Here is an 8,563-nt window from a genome sequence, read left to right as displayed (position 1 = left end):
TAAAGCAAAATTACACAAAGATAATCTGATATTGTCTAACATGCAGGGCTCAAATTTTCAATGATGACTGATTCTACAATGTACTTTCCATAATTAGGGATGATTTGGTGGAAGATGGAGGGGAAACTTTGAGCTTAGGCTAATTTTTAACTAAAGTTCCAAGAAATTGGCATTAATTCCAAGAACATTTGATACATTTAACTATATTAGATAAACAAAATCTAAAGATTCCCTTTTTACATGGCAGCAGAAAAAAACAATTTGAAAACCTCTTCGCTGGTGTCAAAGCACATTCAACGTCCTGTATTTCCCAGAACTCGTGTGATAAATTTGTTGACATTCATTTCCCCGAATCTAACGACATTGAGTGCTTAATTAACCACCAAAACTAAGTCTTCCTTGAATCTACATTAACTACTAGTCAATTCTTTCTATTACTGTTAATATTGATTTGCCAAATTTTCGATATACACGTGTCGAGAAACACTGATTAACCACAAAATTTAGTTACAAGCAACAGTCACCTCGGCGTTCTTGACAACATCAAAATATTAACTGATAAACAATGCTTGAATCCGGAGCATTTTTCCTACCCTACGATTTATTGATAATATTCCGGCGAGGAACTAAGTTCAGGCATCATATTAATTAGTCAAACTTCCATCAAGTACTCCGGCCGGCTAAGTCGAGGTAAATTAACCTCGCATTTCTTGCAAGTATCTATCCATCGTCTGTCCAGTGCGAAGGTGTGCCTCATAGGCCTCCAGCCATATCATCCCTTTCATAACAATTTGGTAGAGAGTGTTGTTGCTCCTCCACAAACCGCTTTCAAAGTGGCAAATCTGAGTGCATCCATCTTTGCTGCAGAGGATGTGAAACGCGGTAGACCCACTGTTTAAAGGAGTCCCGTCTCTGGTGCGTAAACAAGACGAAGGAGAACTTACGATCATTTGAGGGCAAGAATTGGGATAGTCTGAAGGCAGGTACACCCGGAGTGTGTATCGCTTGTCGTTGCTGCATGTTACTCTGACCTCGACTCTTGTGTTTCCAGTTGGATCAATCCAAGAGATCTTGCTTCCAAAGTACTTCTCCAATAAACTCTTCTCAAACGCGAGTCTTTGACGCTGAGCCTGAGACCAAGTCATTGTAAATGGCTGTCGATAAATGACTTGTTCAACGAGTGCTGAGACGTTCTCGTAGTTGAACTCAATTAAAAATGCACCTCCGCAGCTCTTCAAATTGCTTTCTTTCGTTTTCTTGGAAACGAAGCGCATGCGTAAAGCCTGGCCCCGTTCCCGACCGCTGGTCTAGGGTAATGAGGGCCTCTGGGGACGATATTGCCCCTGTAACGCAATGATATTATTAACAATTCCCAGAAATAGACTCAGTTATTTATTATTTTGCCGTTAACAAATTTATTACAAAACCGAGCCACACGTTCTGATACAAAGTATTCAGATAAAGGTGTTTTTAGTAACTAAATCCGGCGATGTCTCGCAGGATGAATGCTCGACTTTCGATGAACTAAACAAACTGATTTTCCACCACAACGGAGCACATTCAAAAGATGATCAAATGAAAGCCACCGAAGGAAAAAGCAAACGATTGTCCTTGTCTTTCCTTGCCAATAAACTGAGAATATGTAACTTCAATGTTTTGTAATCAAAATACACATGTTATAGTACCACTATAAACGGCCTTTGAGCACAGTGGAACTACCGTGCGTATAGCATTGGATAAATCGGTTATCTCGCGTAAATCGACTCGAAATTAAGAAATTGTGAGACTGCCGGACATGGAGTGTTTTGAAAATGCTGTCCCGCAGTCACCGCAAACACGCAATTAATTTTCAGGTATGATGATGCATAGAATGCGGAGCGGTAAGAGAAATCGACACAACATTGAGGACCGTAAACGACAACTGCTTCGCGATCCAAACAAAGACAGCATTGAAAGTGCTGTGCGGCTGCCGGACATCTAGACACAGCGAATAAACATTTCATTTCAGCATCGAACAACGTTTGGATATCGTAGTTCCATCACCATAAACCACACAAAGTAATATAATGGCATCGAGGGGTAAATGTACTCTGAATTTCTCGTTTGAAATAAATAAATAAATAAATAAATTTAGTGTCGGTGCAGGATACGACAATAATAAATCACATTCCTTCACCCAACAAACCATGATGCAATAAAGTAAAGCCCTTTACTCGACCATAACTCACCTAATACAGACCATAAACGTTTATCTTCACAATCGTCTGGGCGAAATGTACTACACATAAAAAGAGTATCCATATATAACATGCTACAATAACACAAGACTGAAATGGCAGACATATCATTGATCGTGACCAGATCTGCTGCACATTTCCTGCTCTTTGAGCGTGTGTACGAACCCTCGTAACTTGCATAAAGCCACATGAACCACAGCGATGTCAAATTACAAATTACAAATTTTACGACAAATCACAAACAGCACACAAATGATTCATCTGACGAAACGACTGAACTGAAGTAAACGTCTGTCGAGTTTTTTCAGTCCCAGGTTCTCTCTTCGCTCGCGGGTGATGTAAGCTTACACAAAAGCTTACACTGAAAACCTGTCCGTAAATCGTGCCTCATGAGACCGTGCGACGACTCGACGATTAACTAAAGTTTCACATTTAGTTGAAAAATACAAGGTACTTTGTTTACATTAAAGCCATGCCAAGAGAAACCGAAGTTCTTCTCAGTGTTCGAAAATGTCAACTTGAATTAGAACCGGAGCATACAAAACCCCAAAACTATTTACATTTCTCGTAAATAATCACTCAGTGGCTGCCCAGTGCGGAGGTGTGCTTCGTACGCTTCCAGCCATATTAGGCCCTTCATGAAAACTTGGTATAAAGTGTTGTTATCATTCCATAAGCATGGTTTAAAATGGCATATGACAGTACAACCATCCCTGCTTCCGTAAGTGTGATAGCTTCCGTCACTGCCACTCAAAAGACCTCCGTTTTTCTTCCTCAAAAACGACGAAGGATTACTGACAATCATCTGTGGGCAGGAGCTTGGAAAATCTGCTGGCAGATAGACCCTGAGTGTGTACTGTTTGTTGTTGCTGCAAGTCATTCGAACCTCAACTCTTGTGTCACCAGTTGGATCAATCCAAGAAACTCTCCCTCTAAAATAATTTTCTAGTAAATTTCTTTCCATTGCAAGTCTTTGTCGCTGGGTTGTTGACCAGGGCATAGTGAAAACAAATGTCGATCTGAGACTCCCAGCAGAACTTGAGAAGTAGCAAATCGAAAGAAAAAACTCAGTTTGCAAATCTACAGCGTCGGTGGACACAGGTTGACACAGCGAATGGACTCTGAAATCGACTGCTTCGATTCCCAGAAAATTGCTCACGTCACTGAAAATAGGTATGGATTTCCGGAAGTCGTCAAAATAAACCTTCAGAAGACTAACCAATGATAACCCATTTAGGTTGGCCGGAAACTGAAATTCGTTATGCAGAGATTGGACGTTTACAAGTTCTGGCACATAACTCCTAGGAATGCACTGAAACTGATTTGCTCTACAGACGCACTAAGATATTCGAAAAAAAGACCTTTTGTCATTTCAACTTGTCAGTGAGCTTGCTTTTTGATCAGGGTAAAAGACTACATGAATTTGCGTATTGCTTTCGGAATCGCCCAATTATGCAGAACGTAATGTATGCAGTGCAAATACTTAATTCTCTATACGATCGATTTTTCAAAATAATTGAACTCAGGGTATTCTTTGTGCTCATGTGTTGTTTAAGGGTTGCTGGCTGGGACCACATATTCAATTTCCCTTTGATCTTTTCGGTTGACATTCTGTGGTTCTTTGGAAAGAATAAAATGTAATAGAAATATGTATTTGCGTACGGTTTTGGTTTGTCGTGAACACAGAAAAGTAATGAACGTTACAACAACAAATGGAAAGGAAAAAGCAAACAGGCGAACGGTCTTCTATTCACGCCATAAATCATCTACAATCTTCCAAGAAAGAGTTGGAAGAGAAAGTACATGTCATGCATGACGCTCCAAATATAAGGACAGTATTGTATGCTTCATACTTACGGAAACTAACAAATTTTTAGGGCCATGTTTGTGTATTTGTGTTACGGATTTCCCTACGAAGATCAATCAAAGTGTACAGCTCGTTGTTCAGTTTATTTAGCACACTGATTTTCATGCCCGAAAACAAGTCTATAATGTTACATATCATCACTCCTCTCAAACTGTAAGTTCGTACAAATTATTGGGCAAATTTATCCCGAGCACATACATACATACATAACTTTATTTAGTAAAGCACCTCAAGAGGACAGAAGCAACTTTACAGCTGATGTTGACCTACTGTAATAAAATTAACAATACATACATATATGGTAGTGATCAATAATAATAGAAATTTGAATGCTTATTATAAACTACAGAGCTGTCTTTTCCAAAAGTGATATTCATAACAGTATGTTTTAACTGCTTCAGTCGATTTTTAAAGCCAGTTGGATTAGAAAAAGATCTTACACTATCAGACAGGGAATTCCAGGCGATTGCAGCCCTGTGTACAAAGGCATTACGACCGAGCTCAGTGTTTGGTCTATTAAGTTAAAATATTTAAAGATTCCTAAGATTATAGCTCTTACAGTTCCTAACAACTAATGAATTTATTTCCTCTTAACCTAAGTTATAAAAAGCCTTATGAGTAATAATTAAAATACGAAATTTATAAAAATATTCACGGCTTTTTTTTAAGTGAAGCTCGGTTATGAAATAAATGCAGCTTGTAGCTGTGAAGTAAACACGAACGTGTCCTCACACCGTCAGTGAAAGCCTTCCTGGGGCCTGTTTATCGAAAGTCCCGAAACTTTACGGGCTTTTTTCGGGTGTCGCAATTCACTTTGTATTTCAAGAACGGAGGGGATTTAAGTCGTCAAACTTCACAGACGTGTTTCTTTTAGTTAACGTTTGCTTGAAAACATGTTAAAAGATCGGCTTTCCAAAACAAGCGGTTAGAAATTTCACAAATGGCTTTTCGGGCCCGAAACGTTTTCGGGACTTTCGAGAAACGGGCCCCTGATCAAACGATCACATCTCTTGCAAAAACGCTTCCATTGATTTTCCAGTGCGACGGTGGGCCTCGTATGCTTCTAGCCATATCATGCCTTTCATGACAACTTGGTATATGGTGTTGTTGTCTGTCCACAAACTTTTATTGAAGTGGCAGATGCAAGTAAAGCCATCTATGCCCTCCAAGGTATGGTACGATGCGCTCAAATCATTCATCTTGTCCCCGTTCTTCGTTCTCAGATAATAACTGAACCATTTTGACGAAGGAGGAATCACTACCATGCTTGGACAAGCGTTGGGGAAATCTGAAGGTAGATACACTCGGAGAGTGTACTTGTTGTCGTTGGTGCAAGTCACTCTTACCTCAACCCGAGTGTCACCGCGGGCTGTTGGATTAATCCAAGAGACTTTGCTGCCGAAATACTTCGTCAATATACCTTTCTCATAGCCGAGCCTCTTTTGTTGGGAGGATGACCACGACATGAAGAGGTTTTCAAATAGTCACGAAAGGGCGCACAGCAGTCGTGTTCGTCCCAACGGCAGATAAGAGAACAGCTCAGCTTTCGCCTCGAGGGTGTTTGTTTACACGGTCTTTCCTAGAAAACTTTATAAACGTTTCTGTTGCGCAGGGACAAGAAAACAAATCAAAGAAACAGCTACATGCATTTAGCAAGTGAACAAACAACTGCAAAACAAAGTGCAAGGAATCGTCCGGAGTTTCGCGGAATGGGTTAGTCGGAAACAATTCCTTTGCAAGCTTTACGTCATTTACTACGGAATTTGCCTTTATTAGCATGTTAGCATTTGTTTAGTAATGGTTGTTATAACAATCTCTCGAAATATAGATATTCTAGATTTATATATTTCTTAATTTTAAATCTTAATACCAATTTGTATTTTCTTCTGATCTATCTGTTAACTGATTTTAGGCATATTTTAGTAGTGGTTATTATGTTACCTGGCCCTATTCCATCAATCTGTAAATTAACTTAGATATCATGCATCGCCTAGTTTTTCTTAGTAAGAGTTAGTAAAGGGGGTCTCCTAGATAAGCTTAGAAAGGCTTCTGAGACTTCCTGCTCAATATTAAGTATACTACAGTGATGAATGAAATATTGTAATAGGAAATGATCTTGGGCAAACAATAAAAAGAAATAAAAAAATAAAAATTGAAATCAGCCGTGTACCATTGCGTGACTGAACCGTAATTACACTAATCCTTAATCACTTCGTCGATATACCTACCATTCCAAAACAGAGTCGAAACAGAGCCGAAGACTTTATTTTAGCAATAAACCATGATTCTCAGATGCGGGAAAGTACTACTAGTGTCTGTTATGCTTCAGGTTCTTGGAAACGCCGGCAGTAAAACCTTTAAATGCCCTTAAGCATGCATAATGTTTTTTTCGATGAAATGTTTTCAAGATAACAATGCCGGTAATTTATTTACTGACCATTTCGATTTTGACCTTTGGTTTTTCAGAAAGACAGTTGTTTATACATCCTGTGTTTCCAAGAATTCAAATTAACTTTTTTTGTGTAAGACGACATGATCGAACATGAGCTGTTTATGCTTTTCTAGGAAACGTCCAATAAAAAATGATAGCATTCTTTTTAATTCTACAAATTTACATCCACATTGCAGCCCTCATTTTATGGGTAGCTCCACTAAAAATCAAGTCCCATGTTGTCTGTACAGGTGACTGCATAACTTTCCCGCAACGGTTAGAGTCATAAAGGGCTTTGTCAGTTTGCTTGGCTCAAAACGTGAACATCAAAACGGAAAATCGCTAAATATATCTCCGAACTTGTTCCGCTACAGTTAAATGTCAGGATTGCTCAGTCGAACAATAGCAGTCAAAATTTAATGCCGAATATTGATAATAAAGAAGAATGCAAGTTATAAAATGATCATAGATGAAACTGAACATGCTCGCCATATTGCCTTGGACATCTCACATATTTTCTAAACTACCAATACGTTTAAAACAGTGGCCGATTAAGTTATTGCTGCTGCTGTTATCATATTAGTTTTGAAATGGCTCAAGACCCACTCAATCGCATTCAGCAAGCCTGTATGGTAAGCTTGGGAATCTTGAGCAAGTCACCCCTGCATTTCAGCCAGATATCTGCTAAGAGTTTCTCCTGTGCGTAAGTGGGCTTCGTAAGCCTCCAGCCAAATTAAACCTTTCATGAAAACTTGGTACAAAGTGTTACTATCTTTCCATAACGATGGCATGAAGTGGCAGATTACGGTGCAACCATCTTGCGTTCCCAGAGTATGATCTGAGTTTCCCAGGTCATTTCCGTTTCGCCTCCTCAGCGGGGTCATAAACGGTGTTTTTACAATCATTGAGGGAACGGAGTTGGGGAAGTCTTCAGGTATATAAACTCTCAAAGTATACTGCTTGTCATTCGTGCATGTTACCCGAATCTCGACCTTTGTATCTCCCGTTGGATCGATCCAATCAACGCGACTGCCGCCGAAGTACTTCTCGAGCAATTGCTTCTCAATGGCAAGTCTCTTCTGTTGACTGGCTGACCAAGGCATGGCGAAAAATTAAATTCATAAGCCTGTGATTTCTCTTTTAAGTCAGCTATCCTCACAAACAACTCTCGTTAAGTCATTTTCTCTTGTAAATTTTGTTTTCGCTTTCCTAGAAAACGGCTGCACGCATGCGTAGAGGTATAGCCTCCAAGAATACTCATTTCTAGGAAAAAGAGGATGCCAGAGAATGAATATTGGGTTACCTAAATGATTCAATTGAAGCAAAGACGCTACAAGGCTGTAATATATAGTTAATTTCCTTGGTTGGAAGCCCATCAGTGTTGACTTTCTTGTGACTATTATTTTCAAAATCCAAGTTACTAATGAGCCAATGTTGAAATATTGTTTAATAGACATTTTTTTATTATTATTACTTTTTACCAATAAAAGATGGTGCATATGTTCCATGCCACTAAAGCTCCAAAATCGAACAAACCGCACCGAAGACGATGTTGGGCTAGTCGTATTACCCGTTCATCATTAACCTTGTTTAAATGCATACTGACACTTCCTGTATTGGGAACGGAATATCAGGCCCGGGTCGGAGTGCGTTTTGTTGGATAAATGTAATCTAAGCATAATCATACCACAGACAGATTCATATCCAATGAGGCCTTTGCTTCATGATTTCTAGGTTTCACGCTTTTCTATCGGGTTGTTGAAAAACAGTCACTGCAAGACAAACATTCAATGTCCAGATGTGAGGTGCAAGTTCTTTATGATAGTTGTCACGCAGGGTTCACCTCAACTCCTCTATCATTTTTTCGGCTCCAGAGAAAGAGTCAACCCTGGCATTGTTCAAGTCTAAATATGGAACATTTTCATTCTTTTATTCTTTATTGAGTTATCAGAAAAAGGCCGAGATTTGGCTGGCGAATACAGCCTCCCAACAGATTTGGTAATCTTTATTTTCATTCAGTTATTTGTT

General features: G+C 39.3%; 1 protein-coding gene across 1 annotated transcript; it reads right to left on the bottom strand.

The window, feature by feature from the left end:
• Positions 1-4,168: 4,168 nt before the first annotated feature.
• Positions 4,169-7,768, bottom strand: LOC138016071 (uncharacterized). The gene has a single exon (XM_068863248.1). It carries the CDS (start codon positions 5,568-5,570, stop codon positions 5,106-5,108), a length of 465 nt encoding a protein of 154 aa, XP_068719349.1. The 5' UTR covers positions 5,571-7,768; the 3' UTR covers positions 4,169-5,105.
• Between the last annotated feature and the right edge of the window lie 795 nt (positions 7,769-8,563).

This window comes from Montipora capricornis, chromosome 9 (genome assembly GCF_036669925.1).
Source record: "Montipora capricornis isolate CH-2021 chromosome 9, ASM3666992v2, whole genome shotgun sequence".
Classification (NCBI taxonomy): Eukaryota; Metazoa; Cnidaria; class Anthozoa; order Scleractinia; family Acroporidae; genus Montipora; species Montipora capricornis.
The sequence above is the reverse complement of the archived record's forward strand: the minus strand, read 5'-3'. Positions and strand labels throughout refer to the sequence as shown.

Excerpts from the sequence above, each read along its gene's own strand:
- LOC138016071 (XM_068863248.1), bottom strand. The coding sequence starts at position 5,570 with ATGTCGTGGTCATCCTCCCAACAAAAGAGGCTCGGCTATGAGAAAGGT.